General features: G+C 31.8%; 2 protein-coding genes across 3 annotated transcripts; both read left to right on the top strand.

Annotated features, from left to right (window-relative positions):
• The first annotated feature begins 467 nt into the window (after window positions 1–467).
• On the top strand, window positions 468–7033 carry LOC117236359 (BRCA1-associated RING domain protein 1-like). Of its 2 annotated transcripts, XM_033499221.1 has the most exons (10): window positions 468–628; window positions 1007–1148; window positions 3863–4051; window positions 4279–4432; window positions 4521–4607; window positions 4674–4870; window positions 5056–5280; window positions 5376–5485; window positions 5561–5679; window positions 5752–7033. In XM_033499221.1, exons 2-10 carry the CDS (start codon window positions 1138–1140, stop codon window positions 6124–6126), a joined length of 1467 nt encoding a protein of 488 aa, XP_033355112.1. In that variant the 5' UTR covers window positions 468–628; window positions 1007–1137; the 3' UTR covers window positions 6127–7033. The 2 variants fall into 2 exon arrangements, with proteins under 2 accessions (XP_033355112.1, XP_033355111.1); XM_033499220.1 differs by lacking the exons at window positions 468–628; window positions 1007–1148 and adding an exon at window positions 3461–3531.
• A 414-nt stretch (window positions 7034–7447) lies between these two features.
• LOC117236358 (protein masquerade) lies at window positions 7448–18103 on the top strand. Its single transcript, XM_033499219.1, has 11 exons — window positions 7448–7580; window positions 12174–12484; window positions 12783–12816; window positions 13392–13852; window positions 13932–14120; window positions 14270–14393; window positions 15807–15986; window positions 16201–16456; window positions 16613–16890; window positions 17352–17506; window positions 17924–18103. Exons 1-11 carry the CDS (start codon window positions 7463–7465, stop codon window positions 18089–18091), a joined length of 2274 nt encoding a protein of 757 aa, XP_033355110.1. The 5' UTR covers window positions 7448–7462; the 3' UTR covers window positions 18092–18103.
• Window positions 18104–19693: the final 1590 nt, after the last annotated feature.

Raw genomic sequence — 19693 nt, 5'->3', positions numbered from 1 at the left:
AAACGATGCCGTGTGCCTTTTTTCTTTATATTACATTTTTTGTCAGTTATTTTTATTTTTGTCAATTATATTATTGCATTATATAAAAAGATACAAAAGAAATTTATCTACACTGCCGAATGTAAATATTAGCCTATCTATTTGTCATATTTTGTCAATATCAGCGTCACTCGTGTAAGACATAAAAGCTTTTCATTAAGAACGTAATCTTATTCGTAATTGTTACTGAATATTATCTTATATATGTTTTCTGTTCCTCAATTTCATCAATTTCACTGTTTGAATACGATAAATTTGCGCGCGCTCGTATATACGAAAATCGAGCGCTCCTATTGGTTCAATATATTCCGAAGTCAAATCGAGCGTGACTATTGGTGCAGAATATTGTCAAATAAAATTGAGCGTTTCTATTGGGGTTCCTATTGGAGCGTTCCTATTGTTATGTCAAATGGAGCTTTCGTATTGGTCCGAAATATTGGGAAGTCGTAGTTTCGTGTCGTGAGGTGTCATTGTAGTCTTGAAAGTCGTGGAGCGAAAATTCGTCTCGTCGACCGTTACCTTGTCATTATTAGTACTTTGATTTCGACTTCATCAACATTTGTACACTTCTATCTGCTTCATTTAAATAGTACGTTCGTATTTAATCACTTATTAATCATAATCTTAGTAAAATTAAGAAATTTTCTTTTATTTTCATCATTGACTGCGTACTTGACAAGTTACAATCGTCGATAGCTCATATTATCGGCCTTTGAGGTATAATTTGGGTTATATTATTACTTTATTTCACTGTAATTGGTTTTATTATTGTAAACTATACATTTCTTCTTGACTGTATTTCTGATAGTTAAAATGATCGAAAATTCATATTACCGGCCTTGAGGCAGACTGTGGATTTTATTATTTCTTTATCTTACTGTAATTTGTTTAGTTATTGTAATGTTATTGTAAATTATTGATTTTTTGCCATACTTTTATTTGAAATTGTTGGTTTTCTTTTGTACAGATTATTGTCTGGTCACGTGACTGGAAAAATAGAGGTTCACATCACAGACGCCACAGATGATTAATAATCGATAATTCGAACTGATACGAAATGGATGACACATTGATTAATAATGAATTCGTTGGTTTCCCATGCAGATTTGGTAATGATTGAGTTATATTATAACAAAGCAGACATATGTACGTGATTATTTTCTCTTTTCATTGGATCAATGATAATATTTGCTGTATAATTACTATGCGACTTACAATTGATATATAGATATTATTTTCTAAATAATTGCATAATTTGTTGAAAATATTAAGATGAAAAAATCACTTTTCAACGATTAATGTTTTATATCAATATATATCAAATTATATGAATTATTTAATTGTTATTAGAGAATCTATTACGAAGTTATTATATTTTTACGTATTTGTACGAGAAAAATCAGTTTATTATTTTTTCGAAAGAATCTGCGTAAGATATGTTCAGACATGTTTCGCTGCAAGATTATATTATACTCTGAATCACTTCAGGCATGTTTAGTTAAGAACGTTTAATTTATTGTAAGCATTGTCGAATCTTTATAAAGTGCAGCATAATATGTTAGTAAAAAACCATATTTCAAACTCTGATAACGAACATTCGCAATTGGATTCTTCCCGAGGAAAGAATTGATTTTATATTTTAGAATATTAATAAATATTTGAAAATATATTAGAAGATATTTTTTATCTTTCTTATAATATATATCTAATAATATATATCTTTCTTGTGCCCGAGTCTTATGTGTGAGAATCGTGGAGTGAATATGTTGGTGTGCATGTTTTGTCATTTTTTAAATATAGGGCTAGGTAGGATAGGTAGCACATTTTCTGGTGTGTCTGTCAATTATAAGCAGGTAAGGTCGGGCAGGTTGACACAGTCTCTGGTCGGGTAGGCGCGTTTTCGCGTGTTCAACCAGTTTCAGGAAATTTCGTTCGAAAAATCGACGGTGAAGCTAGGCACGAATGGAACATGCCATCGTCTCTGGTTTTACCTATCGATATTTTTAATTTCGCGGTCGCGATCGCGAGTGGGTTTCGGCACGAACGTTTACGTATTGCTCGAGCATGCACATGCGAACGGACAGCGATCTGCATGATGCCAACGTACATGTCGACCCATCGTCATGTTGGGCTAATCGCGGTCTTTGAAATTAGCGTTGCGAGTCTAAATTTCGTGTTATCAATTAGAGTTACGAAAAAGTACTGATTTCGGTTTGGATTAGCGTTACGATGGGAAGATGATCGCGTTTGCTTTAGCGTTGCGAGTTATAAGATGTCGCGATTGTTCTTAGTATTTTCTATCGTGAATTATTAGAATTTGTCGAAAAGTAGAATTTGAATTTGTCGCGTTTTCTTTTATTTAAAGGCGAATTAAAATGACACGTTAGTTTTGAATTAATTTTTTTTTTTCATTTATAGATAGTAACTTTATATTAAAATCATTTTAAGATGTAGCGTTGCGTTGATTAATTGTCGCGTTCTTATACGTAGTGTTGCGTCTATGAAATGCCCAAATTTCTTCCACTGGGTTTGGGACATATAATTACTAATTGTATCATATAATATGATATAATTATGAATTATATAGCAAATAATATGAGTTAATTGGCTGCTATCTCGATTATTTTTTTTGTACTATTTCTAACTTTGCTTTGTGTCATCGTACAAAATTATAGTTATAGTACAGAATTATATTATAACAATTAATTTCTCTTTCTTAGGCAACTTACAATTAGTTTCATTATTGCACGATTTTGTCATTCTTATATTTGTCTATCTCGAATAGAAAAATAGATATGAACTTTTCCATAGAACCGTACAGTTAGATAGGTTCTTGTAGCGTGGAACTTGATAGATTCTTGTCTATGCTAGTGTGCGACCAAACAGGATAGATCCCTAATTTTATGGGTCCTTGTATATGCTAACATCAATTAAACTCAGCACTTGGTTGCATGGTGCAGCACTAGTCCGGGAGCAACCAGCTCTATAAGCGTGAGCACTCTTATTTCCTTTCTGGTGATGTGAACGAGTTTATTGTGAAGTTCAACAGTTTAACTCCGTTTTCGTTTCAACAAACAAAGACTTCTAATGCCTTAAGGAAAAGTGTTTCTATATATATATATATCTATATATATATTTTGGTTAAACTTCGGTTTAATGGTTATAAACTCGAGGACATATACACATAACTTTTGAATTACTGTGCTCCTAAAGTTAAGAGTTGCATTTTTTTAATTTTACACATTGAAAACTACTACAGTCATTTTATATCCATTAAAATGTATTCTTCAAACTTAACAAACTCCTTAACCACGCAAACTATAATTGGACTTGGTATGGTTAACTTTTAATAGATGCTTATAAAAGGAATGATAAAGAAATTTTTTGCATATATGTATATGTACTATAGTAATAATTGAAAATGGACACTTCATGGAAGAACACTCGTGACGCTTTAAAAGACTTTGCAAATATGTTAAAGTGTAACAAATGGTAATATTTTACTTAAAACAATTAACAAACTTATATCTATATTGTCTTTTAAATTTTCTCAAATTTGTGTGTGTATGTGTGTCATTTATATATATTTTATTTTTAAGTTCCATTATTTATTTGCTGTATGAAGATAAAATTTGAACTTATTTTTACAGTCTTATTAAAATTGTTTTTAATATTACAGTCAAAAAATATGTCCAAAAATTAACATGCCTGATTAATTATAATAATACATTTCATATTTCTTACATAGTTTATCTCATATATTTAGCATTTTTTAAAATGTATAAACAAGTATGTTATAATTTTCTTTACTTTTTTTGTGTAGTGGAAATGAGCCAATAAATGCAACAAGATACACCAGTTGTGGTCATTTCTTTTGTAAACAGTGTGTTGGGAATGATTCACTATGTATAATATGTAAGATACCTGTACAGCCCATTGAAACATGTAGCGATCATGTAATTGAGAGTCTTGTATCTCATTGCAATAATATTGCAGAAATAATACAGGAAAGGTATTATAAAAGTCAAAGAATAAATTTTCATATTTCTGTATTTGCATTCTTTAGGATATATTTAAATTGTTTCAAATATGCGAATAAGTGTATCTAATCTTATGAGACTTTATTAATATCTGATTATAGTTAATTCCAAAATTTTATACTAAATATGTTTTATACATACAAATAAAATTTTAATATGATATGCTCTACTCAATTTTAAATTAACATAAATTTAATAGAGATTTATGGAATGCAGCCACAACTTCAAATTCGATACAGTCACCTAACAGAGTCAATTCTACAGTATGTAATTTAAAATATCGCATACCAAAAAAAAATATTAATAAACAGAACAGTAAAGGAGAAACACAATTACATACTGCGTGTTTGAAGGTAAATTTTTGATGCTCATATATATAATATAATATAATAAACAATTAAAAAATAAAAGATATGACTAAACTTATGAAATGAACATTAGGGGAAGATACAAGAAGATCATATAAAAGTTCTATTAGCTGCTGGTGCAAATCCAAATACAAAGGATTATAACGGTTGGACTCCTTTGGTAATTATTACATTATAAAATAACTTTTTAAATTGAATATGAATAATGAAAATATAATTTGTGCAGCAAGAAGTTGTAAGTTATGGTTATAGCGACATATGTTATTTACTATTAAAATGTGGTGCATTACCAAATACACCTGGTGAAGGAAACAGAACGGCGTTACACGAAGCTGCTAAAGCAAATAGATTGTCAGAAGCAAAACTGCTATTAAAATATTCAGCTAACAAAAATGTGTATGATGATTATGGAAAAAGACCTATGTATGTGTTACTTAATATTGATTTATTAAACTGTCGAAGTAAATATTCTATATATTATATACACATATGTCGATATTCTCAATATCTGTACAAAGTTGTTAGTAATATAATAGTTATTATATATGTAAACTTCTCTTCTTATTATCATTCTATATTTTCATTTCATGTTATATGTTGTATTTTAGAGATTATTGCGAGCCATACAGTAGGATGTGGAATATTTTGAAAGATGAAGATGAATTGGATAATGTACTTGAAACCACCAAAGATCTTAGTCATACTTTAAATAAATCACTTTCCATGACATTTGATATGGTTGTTATATATATGTCAGATTTACAAGAAAAGAATAAAAGATATCTGAATGAAATAGCGTCAAAGAATAAAATTAAAATTGTATCTAGATTTCAGTATGTCGATGATATTTTTAGTCATTTTATAGTATATAGTATTATATTACATCTTTAAATGTAGGAGATTATAAGTATTACATAATATATTGTAGATCATCTGTGACTCATGTCATAGTAGAAGCTAATAGTGAAAATGTCGTACAACCGTCATATGACGTAATGATGGCACTTTTACACGGAGCTTGGTTACTTAATACCGAGTGTAAGTTTGTTTCTAGATTAATACCTTGTGTACAGTTATACAAATAAATTTTTATAGCATCTTTTGTCATAAAAGGGATTCAATTAGGAATGGATATAAGCGAAATACTAAAAGGAGATTTAGAAATATTCGAAGTTAGTGGCACACCGATTAAAGGTATCCCAAAGAAAGCTAGAGAAAATGCACAAAAACAGGTAAAACTAATTGCAAACACATTGTGCAGGAAAATTAAATAATACATTGAATGTTTCTGGTTATTCTTTTAGAATCCAGGTCTCTTCAATCGATGTTATTTTTATTTTGCGTGGCAGTCAAAAAACGTTTATGCAAATGGTATACAATTAACAAAAGAGGCATTAATAGCACTAGTACAAGAGGGTGGTGGAACAGTTTTGAAAAGAGAACCAAATCCAGAAAATATAAAAGACCAGGGATTATTTATTCCTTTTCACATTGCGAATGAACCTACTCATTCTTTATATAAATGTACACATTATATCATATATGTACCAGAAAAAGATGAACCACGTATAAAATATAATATGCCTCATATAAAAACACTTCCGCTTATATGGCTAATTGAATGCATAGAAAAATTTACATTAATTGATCCATTGCAATTAGGTCTACTTAAACTTTAATTATTACTATTATTACTATTATTATTACTATAATTATTATTATTATTACATGTTTTGTGTATGTAATTGTATTTTGTGTCTATAATTGCTTTACTAGAACTAATAAAGAAGTGCTATTAACTAGTAAAGTGTAATTTTTATATTGAATAGAATATTGTATATTTTGATATAATTAAATATGTTAGAGAATTTGAAAAATGTGACGAATTATTTAAATATACTAAAAAAAATTTGTTTTTACAATTAATAGTCTTGTAGAATATTGAAACAAATAATAGGGTTTCAAGTTATTTTCTTGTTTGAACTTTTTAAGGAGACGTATGTTAATGTAGTACTATGATTACGAAGGATTGACCGTTGCGCAAAGAACGATAAATTCCAAAGGGAAATATCGTACGGTATCCCGTACATTTACGGGTAAAGTACCGCTAGTCGTGCACATATACTTACATATACATGCGGTGAGAAAGAGAGAACGGAAGAAAAAAGTTATAGGGGAGTGAGAGAGAGGCAAAGAGGAAGAGCAGTGCGAACATGAAAGATAGGGAAAAGAGAGATTCCGATATAGTTGAGATCAGATAATGAGGAAAATCGAATATAAGTAAAAATTAATAAATTAGAGAATATATAAAGCAATAAATAACATAAGACAGTAATTAAATTTAATGAAAGAAAACCGAGTATAACGATCATCATCGAAATGGTTTACGCCTATTTGTGTTATATGTTAATGCTATTACACTAATTTTATTGATAATATATGCTAGTAAATGGCTCATTCTTCATGGTTTGTAAACATACTTTGATTCAAAGCTGTTTGTTAATCTATTGTCAAAGAAGTGAGTAAGGTAAACAGGAAAGAAACATGTATATATTACGGATTACTAATAAATTGTAATAGCAGAATTGTACATATTTAAAATATCGTGCATAAATATCTGATGTTAATGCCAACAACCCTTCCCCCTCTTTTTGAGTAATTCTTAGTGAGGTCGTCGACGATCGTTCTCTCTATTTCTCCGCCTTCGTTCTTTTCTCTCCTTTTTCTGACTGGCGTAAAAGAGGGGACCCGCACCCTGACCCACAAGTGGGCCCCGGTACCTCCTCAGTCAGTCAGTCAGTCAGTCAAACAAGTCTAACAGGCAATGCGGGCCCACATAATACCGTGGCTGCCGAACTCGCGGTAAAGTAGTTTGACACGCACGTGTTCGAACCGGGTAACGACACAGTGTGTCTTTCTTTAACTGTTTTTGCGGTTACCTTTTTAAATTGAAGAAAAAGAAGCGGAAAGAAAGAAAAAGAGGAAGCAAGAGACAGAGAGAGAGAGAGAAAGAGAATGAGGAAAGCGAAGATGATACTAAGAACAGTCCCTGGGGGCATCGTCCTTTTCCTCCTACTTAGCGGATCGATCGCTGCTCAGGACGACGATTCTTTGGCTGGCACTTTCTTGTCAGGTAAATCAATTATTTCTTCTCACTTGGATACTATTGCATTTGTAATTATATACTCCTGTAAATTTAACATTTTCATAATATTTCGTTCTCATTCTTGAATGGTTTTTTACTTTTATTTGCGCTTTTTAATTTTTACACACAACATACACACATATACATATAGCTTGATGTATCAGCTGCGAACAATAAATGATAAGGAATATCTAATTCAATCTTATATTATTCCATATATTTCTCGATTTATTAAATGTCTTTCTTAAATTTTACTTATCTATTTATTTTTCCATTCTTAGAACGAGTTGTTCGCTATATAATTTTATATAATTTTTAATTTATTTATTCTGCTTTCTCCTTCCCTGTAGAGAGATTTGTTATGCTATTTAGCTTATGAGTAATAAATAGCGATATATCTAAAGTATTGTCTCAAGAAATAGAAAGAATTTTCAATTACCAAATTTGAAATGTACATTTTCCCTCGTAGTACAAAGAAATTTTTGATCGATTATATAAGTAACAACATTTAGTAAAAGTATATAGAAAATAACTGCAAATAAAATTAGTTCGTTGCAGAGGAGGTTTCGAGAAATAGAAATTCGCATGCGTGAATGTATGCTGTGTACGCTTGTATAGATAGTATCTGGAAGGATGTGATTGTCCTACTTAGGAGTTGTACAACGCTATGCGGATGACGCTCAAGTTCACTGTTGGTGAGAAGGCCATTGGCAAACTTGAAAAGTACGCGATGATACATATGTATATGCTACGTACGTAATTAGCAATTGTTCGAATTTCCTGTCTTAATGAAAAAAATGAAAACTAAAAAATTTTAGATGCTTCACTAGCTTGTCGTTACGTTGTATCTTTTTTCTTAAATGATTCATTTTTAAATGACCAATACAAAGATATAATTCAAACATTATGTAACAAGCATTGATTTTCAAATATTTTGATATTCAAAATATACAGGGCGAATCATTTAATTTTATCACTTTAAATTTGCTTTAAAAGTGGTTATATAAAAAATCTTTTTTCAAACAAAAGTTCTGTGGTACCGAGGGGATTGTGTAATATAATAATTAGTCTTTTGTTATCTCCCTCTTTGATTTGCATGTAAAAGTTAACTCGAGTTCCACGAATGTAACGTATAATACTTGCATAAATTATGAGGGTATATGGGTCAAAGAAGCAGTAATTATTCTTTAAATGATCGTCTATATAAATAATTCTTAAAGTCAATGCAAGTGTGTGATCGCAGTAATTCGATCGTTCGTATGTTCGTGCATCGTTGGCAGCTCGCGATAAACTTCATTTTTCGCATATTCTCGGAAAAAGTAGTCTAATGAGGATCAGGTCCGGAGAACGAGTCGCTTATGAGTCCTGCAGTTTCAATCCATTCAAGGTTCAAGGTTCAATCCTTACACATTCATTGTACATAGCAACTGTTGTGTTGGTAACACATTGTTAAAGGAGTTTCGCATGATAAATTATCTAACAAAGTGACAGTGTTTCAGATACAAAGATAGAACATTTCTGTCCTATCAGTGAGCCAACAATAAAATGTACTCGTCTGAAGTTTGTAAATGTGAACGTGTGAATAGGATATTTGGTAAAAATATATTATTTTCGTTTATGTAAAATATCTTCGGAAACCATTGACAAAGTTTCGCAGGCTTTCCAAAATCTTCTTCGTCGCAGTGTTACACGTGCTGATAATGCATTCGTTGTGATCAGTGAATTGAATCGATTGCCATGATTGCTCGTAGCAATTATAGTATTAAAATACCTTTCGTTTCTTACTATTTTTAGTCGTTTTACGTCTCGTATTGAGAAATTGCTAGATTTTCCACACATTTCACTAAGCATTTAAAGCAAACAATATTTTAACGCATACAGCGATTCGCACTCATAAAATTTTCTTCACAAGCACCGTAAACGACGACTGTATCTCGGTGTTTCACTATTGCTTAATTTCATCGATATAGAAATATTTTTCACGTTTACTTCTGTACTTTAATTTACTACCAATAACTTTGCTCTAGATATCTAGTCGTGTTTGTAAACGCTCTAGTCCCCCTTTGCATAGAACGACGAAATATCTCGTCACGTTAGGTCTTCGATGACACGATTTGGACGAGATACCTCGCAATGCCGTGTCGTTCATGTGATATTTTGTACTTGGTATCTCGCGACGTAATATCGTTCGTGTGACGCTTTGGGCGAGATATGTCGCACATCTTTTCATTAGAATTCGAGGTATCTCGTCCATAAAAGTCAATTCGTAAGGCACTGCGTTTGTGAACATCGAAAAACGGGGACGCGAGTTATTCCGTTCAATTCGTTACTTCGTAGAATAAAATGTTCTTTTCGAGAATATAAAGCTTGAATATCAGTCTAGTGCGTACATATTCGTCAAATATATCGTTAAACTATATCGTTAAAATTTGATGTTCTTTTTATTTTGGAAACATATTTCTAGTTCCAACGAAGACGTAAAGAAAAAGCGCAAGTTCAAGAGCAGATAATTTCGTCTGATCAGTTACCTTCATATAACAGAGAATTATCTTTCCATGCAATTTTCTAGAGTTGAAAAGATATAGATACGATGTTAACGCAATCGTACAACGCTAATTGAACATGTCTACGGAATATAGATGTGACTTTATTATCGATCTAAGACAATTATGTTAGAAATGGCACGTATGGTATCAAAAACGGTCATGCGATTAAGCCAAGCTGTTTAATTAACTACCGTTATGTTTGTTTGGGCCGTTATGCCTGCTAAAGTGAAAACACCTAGAATTCTACGCTATGAGACGAATTTCTTGAAATTTACTTACTTAATCATTGGAAAAATCTAACGATCGTTCTTCATTAGCTCAAAATAAAAAGTTGTACATTTTTCCTTCGCTGTAAATCGTTGATTTAAATAATATACGTATATTTTCAATCGTATGGCGCGTTCGTCTCATTTGTAAGAACGTTGCGACAGTTGCGAAGCGTATTTGTGAAATGGCACAGTAAAAATTCTCAGCCAAAACACACTTTCCGCTTCAGGTAGTTATCGTGGAAAGACTTAAACGTGTAGTTTTATTTAATAGGCAAAAGAAAATAAGTTATCGTCACTTTTTAAATAAGGAGATACGCTCCAAATTACATAATTTGGCCTTATTTTAATCAGAAAAGCCTCGTAGTCACTTGGATAAACGTTTCACTTGATAAAGATGAAAAATTAAAAAAGTCTATTCTTGTGTTAATACCGTCTCATCGATACGTTTCTCTTGATCAATTCGACTCTCCGAACTCTTGCTCCTTCACTCGCGATGTCCTTTTCTACGTTCGGGGAAATCTCGAGCCTAATAATAATTAGGATCGATACACTGGATTTTTTGGGCATTTGTCCAATTTTTACCGCGTTTATTTGGTCTCCATATCGGCAACATTTTTAAAGAAATTGTTTTCCACGATGGCTTCTCACTCCGTAAATTGAATTACATCCTCGTATCATTATCACTTCTGTATTGATTCATCATCCTGCTTTATGGCTGGTTGTAAATGTTTCGAAATTAGTTCCCCTTTCCACTTTCTTGATACACACTCCAACTCTTCTATCGCCAGAATGAATGCTAAATTTACTCTCGTCAGCAAAGATAATGTTATTCTCCCATTGACTTTCTTTTGAAATAAGCTCTTTTACGAACTAAGATATTTTTCGTCTCTTGAATCAACGAATGAATGACCTTCTTCTGACAATGTACATATTTGTCCATTGTAGTCCTCTCCTTGCAATCTTTCGTTTCTAATCGTTTAACGTTTTTTGAGAGTGCATTGATTCTGCGTTCTTTCTTCGGCATTGCTGTCAATTTTCAAGCATTTATCCGGAAGCGGTTCTTCCATAATTTTCCCCATAACAGTGGTGAGCGAAGAGGACAGTTTCAAGGAATTATTAATTTCGTTTAGAAGTTCACCAACTGTCAAGATCAAATTCAATCACGCTTGACCATTTCATTTTATAAGTGGAGCGTAAGATTACGTATGCAGGAATTTCTCTTGACTCACCGTGCCTTCGCACCTGTACCCGATAGTTGATGTTGAATTTATAATACACGTGTTACTCATTATCGTGCATAAAAATATCTCACAAGTAATCTTAGCAATAAGATATTATTAAACAATTGTCGTTTCCATTGAGTCAAAAATTTATAAATATCAAATGCTTGAGTATAATATTAGTAGAATTTCTAGCGCGATCGACGCTCTAACTTCGCTAATTTTTTAATATTTGTACTAAAATTTATGTGTACAGCTTTACAAACTTTCTTTTTTACATATTGTTACTAAATTATAATATGTAAAATACCCCATTTTAAGTACCTTGAATATTCTTAGATACGTAAAAAGTCCATTTCCTAAAGTTGTTTGGTATCAAGCAAGTCATAACACGTCAGTAGTAATCCTTCTGTCGTGAGTAGAGATTTTAATGATATTTGCATCTTCGACACGAACGTAACGATCCAGAAATGTGGTGGACAGGTACACGAAGTGACAGGAATTTCATTAAATAGATCTCACGTGGATGTTTTTATTTTTTCTCAGGTCTATTAGATTCCATAACAAGTACAGCCAACAGTGCAGACTGCCCAGGTGTGTGTGTACACGCATTTGCAACGTTAATATGTTACGAAGTTCTTGAAGATGTAGAGTGCCCTACTAGTATGCGATGTTGTATCGAGGCACCTATAAATGGTACCGGAACTTCTGAAAGTGCCGCCCCTCCTCATGGCGATGACTCTACTTCAACTATTATCACTACCGTTAAGACAACGACAACTACGAGCACAACAACACCTTCAACAACTACAGCACTTACGACCGTATCTTCAACAACTTCCGTAAAAGCTACTTCTGTATGTTCACAAAATCGTATTCTTCGAAACAATAAATATATTTATTATGTCGTATAAGTAATAAATGCATGTTTGATATCTCAAACTTGACCACTGACGTCTTCAGCGTAATTATTATCACAGAATAAAGAATACACGGAATGTCGTTTCTTTAAAAGTGATCGGATTCATATCGCAATTGCCTCGTTAAATAGTGGAACTATTATTGTTCAAAAATTGATACGCACGCAAATAGATATATTCTTTAATATCTGAAAATAAGGACTAAAAGTATATAAACACTTTACTTATTTTTCAGGAAAATCAGAAAGAAGCAGTGAATAAAACATCATGTATGTATTTTTTATCTTTAACTATATATTAAAAAAGCGAGATGTTATAGTAAAATATAAAATCTTTATATACCTCCTAAGCTTCAAGTAACAATCCTTTTCAAGTTTCGAATTTTGTAAAATTGTACGATATTTTTCCATTTTTTTTTCTGAAATTAACAATTAAATTTTCATCCAACTGGTACATAATCACAGTTAACGATTAGAGTGGCTATTCAATCGTCAATTAGATCATTGGTTAATCATTGCAATCTTCTTTCTTGTGAGACCGACGTTTTAATCTCTAATGAGTATCACCTCGGATCTCGTATGAATCGGTTTTAATTGTTAATAGCTTTCATTTAATATAACATACATTCTTAAATGTCAAATAGAACTCAATTTGGAATTTAATGACTTTTAACTTGTAACGATTAATTTCTTCTAATCGTAAGCATCGGTCAGTTAAAACGAACGAGGTAACTTTTACCAATGGCTTTTAATCAACCAGTGCCCGATCCTTTCTCAAGTAAAGTCATTTAATATTTTGCAATCAACGAGCCAACAGTATTTATCACATAATTATTTTCTTTTAGCAAAAACGTGTTCAGGAATTTGTATGGCAGAGAGAATTGCCGATTACTGCGATGCGGTTCTGGTAATAGACACCCTTTGCAAGCCAGGATATAAATGTTGCGTATCCAGAGATGCGTTTGGGGATTCACCTCCTCCGGAACTACTAGTCATTGACCGAACGAATTCAAGTCGCATCGATGAAAAGACTGGTCTCAATACATCTTACAAAGGTTCTTCGCCTTTTACAACTGTAAGATCAAATATGATTACTTCTACGAGCATAGCTAGCACTACGATAGCAACGACTACTACGATAGCGAAACAACCAACAACTACGACAAGACCAAAGATTACGGTGAGAAAGCCGTGTAAAGGTGAATGCGTTAGTGGCTTCTTCGCTCTTTTATGCGATAAAGTGGATGGAGAAGCTGAATGCCCCGATGATGGATCTTGTTGCGTTATCGACGCTTTCTTAAAAACTGTAAGAAAGTAAAGTCGTTGAAAAATTAATGTTTCTTAAGAGACAACTTCGTATTTACGACCATAATCCGATTGAACAGGAAACGACAACAACAACGACGGTTGGACCAACCACGAAACCGCCGGAACCAAAATTACAACCATGTCCCGGATTTTGCCTGTTAACCATTATGGCAGCCTTCTGTGAACGGCCAAACGCAATAATAGCGAAGACTTCGACTTGTCAATCCGGATATATTTGTTGTGACAACACGAAAAGCTCGCCGCAGGTGATTCTATTTCTTTTTTACGGTAGAACCCTTTCAATGGAACGATTAAATTGAGGCAAGTAAGATATTGGATAACCCATACGAAAAAGAAAATTGAAATTACTCGCACATAGACGGTAAACGTAGTGACACCATCTTCTCCGTATCAGACACCAAGGCCAAGGCCAAGGCCCACACCGAGACCATCGATTACTACAGTTTCTTTACCACGAGACACACGCGCAGAGTGTCCTGGATCGTGTATTGTTTCCTATTTATCATTCACTTGTTTCCGTAAGTATTTACCCTTCTCTTTTGTTACTCCTACTTTATTCGTTTGAAAACTTATCGTTTCCATAAAATATTAATTGCGTATGTTATACAGCTAATAACTTCGTTAACGTTAATACATTTTTCGCAAATATGTTTTCGCTATATCTGCATCGTGTATTTCGAAATTGTCTCTCTCTTATTTTCATCGATAACGTATAATGTAAAATAATAATAATAATAATAGTTATAGACTCCCTTAGAAATTCATTTACAGATCCTTTATTTATTTTCTTCTTAGCTTGTGGTAAATTTTATTTTTTATTTTATATGTACTGTCTTTTAAGCGACTTTCAATTTTAAAGAAGCGAACAATTTGCTTTGAAAGTCTTAGTAATTTTAATTAGGGTAAACTACTGATTTAATTTAAGGTAACTACTGATAAACTCGTTAGCTGGACAATTAGAATTCAATTGACATTTCCAAGGAAAAGAAGACTTCGTTTCGTCGATTCCGTTGATCAGAAATTACCCAGAATTCTAAATACCAATCCACTGAAGGTCAAGAGCACACGTTTAATATTCTCTCGGCGCACTTTTTCTTGAAAATTCCTTTTCTTCGGTTTGACAACGACACAGTACTTTAGGATTGACTATTCGATTATTGAATCGTGACAACTGATTTTCTAATTTATCCTTTAGAAACTCTTATTTTATGACGTTATTTCTTTACGCTATTGAGGGCGACAGACACGAGTTTCTAAAAACTCTGACTAAACAATTCTGTCTTTCCTTGATGCGTTTTGGCATGCCTAAGCAACGAATAAAGACTCAAAAATGAAAAATAATTTTAGGGACGATACTACGAATTATTTGATCTGCTTGTACACATTCTGACGATAGCGGTTCTGTATTTATACGTAGCTAGATGAACAGTGTATCAAAGCGACATGATTTATTATTCACTGTAAGGATGCAAAAAGTTAAATCTATCTTTGTTCGAGCCTCTTTAATTAGAAAAGTGCTAACCCTCGTACAAAGCCTCCTTTCAAGTCGTTTTCGGCCCTCCTTTATTCAAAAAATTCGATAAGGTAAAGATAAAAATTCCAGTAACGTAAAAATTTTAACACTTTCCTTGAGTTTCCAGTTACCGAGATTCGACTTTATTATGAATTTTTCCGTTTTTTAAGATAATGATGCAGCACAATTTTCGAAAGGACAGATAGCTTTAAATCTTTAAAAGTTATAAAACTTCCATTCATGACTCGTACAACTGTTGTAAAAATACATAAAATTCAATTAGTTTTGTAACATTTATCTCCATTCCTTCTGCCTATTTCGCTGATCTTTTAAAAGTTTGTGTAGAAATTTAACGTCGGATTTTATGAATTTGTTACGTATGAATAACATTTCTCATTGCTTTTTCTTTTCTTTATAGGAAACGCTGAACTGACGAATTTGTTTAAATGTAAGAAACAAGGGCATCAATGTTGTGCTCCAAAATCATTGATACGAGAAATCAACGGTGGAAATTCTAGCGAAGCAATTTTGACTAATAGAAATGACACCATGTATGTTACTTCGAGGCCATACACAACACCATTTACAACAGCTATATGTAAGTTATACATTGATAACATTCAAGTTGAAGATTTATTCAAGATATTCGTACGAGCGGTTTTTAATTTATCTTGTAATTTTGAAAGATTTCGTACAACATACTACCGCATACAACGTTGTATTTATCCATAATCGTGTATTGTCTTTTAATACAGGAATGGAGAATTTAAGCAAAATTTATTTCTATGTAAAAAATTACGCTAACTTTGTAGATGAAACAACAACGATGATGACAACTATGAGAAGCCCCGTGTACAGTAAATACGTGTGTGGTGTAAAAGGAACCTCCCGCGGACCGATTCAAGCACGTAGTCTTGAAAGAGGAGCACGCGTTGTCGGAGGGGAAGATGCAGATGCCAATGAATGGTGTTGGCAGGTTGCCCTGATTAATTCCTTGAATCAGTACCTCTGCGGTGGTGCACTCATCGGCACGCAATGGGTCTTGACAGCTGCACACTGTGTAACAAAGTAAGTTTTATCGTGATCGGTATGTTTTGAATTTTAATACATTTACCACTATATAATATTAACCTACTTACTATAATCTTTCAAAACGTTGTAAAGTTACAGACAATGAAAAAGTGGACATTTAAAATGATTATATTACCTCGTTTTTACTTGTAGTATTGTACGATCTGGGGATGCGATTTATGTAAGGGTAGGTGATCACGATTTGACGAGAAAATATGGAAGTCCTGGTGCTCAAACTCTGCGAGTGGCAACCACTTACATTCATCATAATCATAACAGTCAGACTCTTGATAACGATATAGCGCTATTAAAGCTTCATGGACAAGCAGAGCTTAAGGACGGTGTTTGCTTAGTATGTTTACCTGCACGAGGGGTTAGTCATACAGCTGGTAAACGATGTACCGTCACTGGTTATGGATATATGGGAGAAGGTGAGATTCCCGTATTGTTTTTGTTCATTATACATATGTATGTACACGTAGCAAAGTTCCGAACAAATTGAAACTTTTTAACAAAATCTTTCATCAAAGTTAGTAGTAAATAGATTTTGTTATTATGAACGTTGTCTGTTGCTTATTTCTGCATCGACCGATTTCGATGAAATTGTCGGCATGTACATACGTATATAAGTTGACATAAATTGACATAAATTGCCAGGTATTTTATTACAGCGCGTACTACGACTCTGCGTAGTTAACTTTTACTTGATGAGTACAATAAAGAGTCATTTTCTTTGTGAAGTAAAGCATATTACGCTTAATCAAGATAATTTCTACATAATTCTATCCACTTTTACCAATTTCATATTCCTGAATATACGTATATATTTTCCTATATTTTCATGTAGAAAATATATGTATATTTAATAAGGTGTATCTACTTCTGTATGTAGCTGGTCCTATCCCGCTTCGAGTACGAGAAGCTGAGATACCAATTGTAAGCGACGCAGAATGTATACGTAAAGTGAACGCCGTAACTGAAAAAATTTTCATCTTGCCAGCAAGTAGTTTTTGCGCTGGTGGCGAACAAGGAAACGATGCATGTCAGGTAATATTAATTCTGCTTTATATATATACATACCATACAGTGAAATCTCCGCAAATATAGCTGATAGTAGTAGTGTACACCACATACGATATTCATCTATGGCTCATTTATTGATCAAGCGCAATTAGATATTAACAAAAGTAACCAATAACTGTATAAAATAATACAAATTCTGTGATAATGATACAATTCCTACGTGATAAAGTGAAATGACTTTTACTTTTTTTAAATAGAATGGAACGATATTTTCTACATAGATGAGAAATGAGAAAAATAATAGTTCGTACATTTCATGATATTTACTATTTATTTGCAAATATAGTATGTTTTATTGGTCAAGTTAATACAAGCAAAAGCACTGTTTATATTTTACTTAAACAATTATGTATAATAATTGCAAAAGCTAATATTTGATAGGGCGACGGTGGAGGTCCTTTAGTATGTCAAGATGACGGATTCTACGAATTGGCTGGACTGGTGTCATGGGGTTTTGGCTGCGGAAGATTGGATGTTCCTGGAGTTTATGTCAAAGTTTCGGCGTTCATTGGTTGGATCAACCAAATTATTTCCGTAAATAATCTTTAGCTTTTTTATGTTCTATTAATAAAAGTTAAAGTATTTATTTATTAAGGAAACATTGTAGTACCTTTACGCGCTTGATGACGTAACATCATTATGTTACGTATCCAGCAAAGATATCTAAGAAACATCTTTTTAAATATTATTTAATTATATCGATTAAAATATATGAGAAGAAAGAAAAATCTTTTTGACGCATGGTAAGAATGCAACAATTCGTGCAAAGGAATTTAAAATTGAGAATGTTACGATACTCATACTATATTTATAAATATCGTAATACTTGATAATTACCTTTAATAATTAAAGGTAACTAAAAATTTGTTTTAGCAATATGGTTTTATATAACTAATGCAGTAAACTTCCGTTTATCCAATTTTTGGAATACTTGAATCACCACGCTTCAAACATTGAATTATTTTCGCCAAAGAAACAAAGAAAAGATAACAAATACGTATCTATAATTTTTTGTGAGCTCTAAAGTCATTAAATCTTGGTAAGTAAAAATTACGTACTTTTAGAATACCAAAAACAAACTTAATTCTTAAAATTTTAATATCATGACAACAAGGTATAAATAAACATTATATTTATTAGTTATATATAATATATTTTGTAAATTTTAATAAATCTTGTTCCTGTAATTATTCAAACATAATTTTATGATATAGGAAAAACGAAAGTTTATTGTATCTATCAATTAAATAGAATCTTTTAGAATTTAAATTTTAATGTCATTGGTAAAATATATATAATAAATAAGCTTAATCTATGATTTCCTTCTAGTAATTGTGCCATCAAGTGCGTCAATTTTAGATGAAAAAATGTTGTCTTAATAAAGATTCTTAGATAATAATGAAGATTATACAATAAATTATAAAATTATTGGTAGACATAAATTTACTCGAAAAACATTAATTAAAAGATTATATAAAAGTACAAAATACTCTAATTTTGTAAAATACTAAATATAATGTAAAAATATTAAACATTAGTGTATTATTACAATAATACATATATACGATACATATGTTAAATATTAATAAGATACATAAAACAGATTTGATTATTGTAATAATTATAGCAACCTTCAGACATTTCTTATGAATTTTGTCGAGCATAGTTTGAGTAATTAAATATAAATCTTTTTACTACCGCGCATAATATATGTCTGCATATAATATGCGTAGAACTACATATATCATTCTGTCAGTTGCTTGTCACTTATTTTAAACGTTAGACAAAATGTTAATAAAAAGATAAAACATAATTTTAATTTTTTTGTGTCTTTACCAACAATTTTATAATTCATTGTATATATATGAGTATATACATGTCATTTATTTGTATTAAATGACATATTACAAGTGAAAGTCAATTTCATAGAAATTAAAACGGTTTTGTTAAGGCCAAAATATAGTGATATTTAATTACCATAGCAGAGAATATATATATATAATGTAATTTTTTAATAATAATTTATGTAAGACATTGCAACTGATATATGTATGTATGTATGTTTATTTTTATTATTATATATGTATATTCATCAGTTTTGTTTTATGAAATTGGCTCTTTGTTTTATATATATGTTACGGGCGAAGGCTG

This window comes from Bombus vosnesenskii, unplaced genomic scaffold (assembly GCF_011952255.1).
Source record: "Bombus vosnesenskii isolate JDL3184/JDL3185 unplaced genomic scaffold, Bvos_JDL3184-5_v1.1 scf7180000013348, whole genome shotgun sequence".
NCBI classification, from domain to species: Eukaryota; Metazoa; Arthropoda; class Insecta; order Hymenoptera; family Apidae; genus Bombus; species Bombus vosnesenskii.
This window is presented reverse-complemented; position numbering and strand designations above follow the sequence as displayed.

Excerpts from the sequence above, each read along its gene's own strand:
- LOC117236359 (XM_033499220.1), top strand. The coding sequence starts at position 3,461 with ATGGACACTTCATGGAAGAACACTCGTGACGCTTTAAAAGACTTTGCA. Across the intron at positions 4,433-4,520 it reads TACATACTGCGTGTTTGAAG|GGGAAGATACAAGAAGATCA; the intron begins GTAAATTTTTGA and ends AATGAACATTAG. Across the intron at positions 5,281-5,375 it reads AAAATTGTATCTAGATTTCA|ATCATCTGTGACTCATGTCA; the intron begins GTATGTCGATGA and ends AATATATTGTAG.
- LOC117236358 (XM_033499219.1), top strand. The coding sequence starts at position 7,463 with ATGAGGAAAGCGAAGATGATACTAAGAACAGTCCCTGGGGGCATCGTC. Across the intron at positions 13,853-13,931 it reads TCGACGCTTTCTTAAAAACT|GAAACGACAACAACAACGAC; the intron begins GTAAGAAAGTAA and ends CCGATTGAACAG. Across the intron at positions 14,394-15,806 it reads TTTATCATTCACTTGTTTCC|GAAACGCTGAACTGACGAAT; the intron begins GTAAGTATTTAC and ends TTTTCTTTATAG.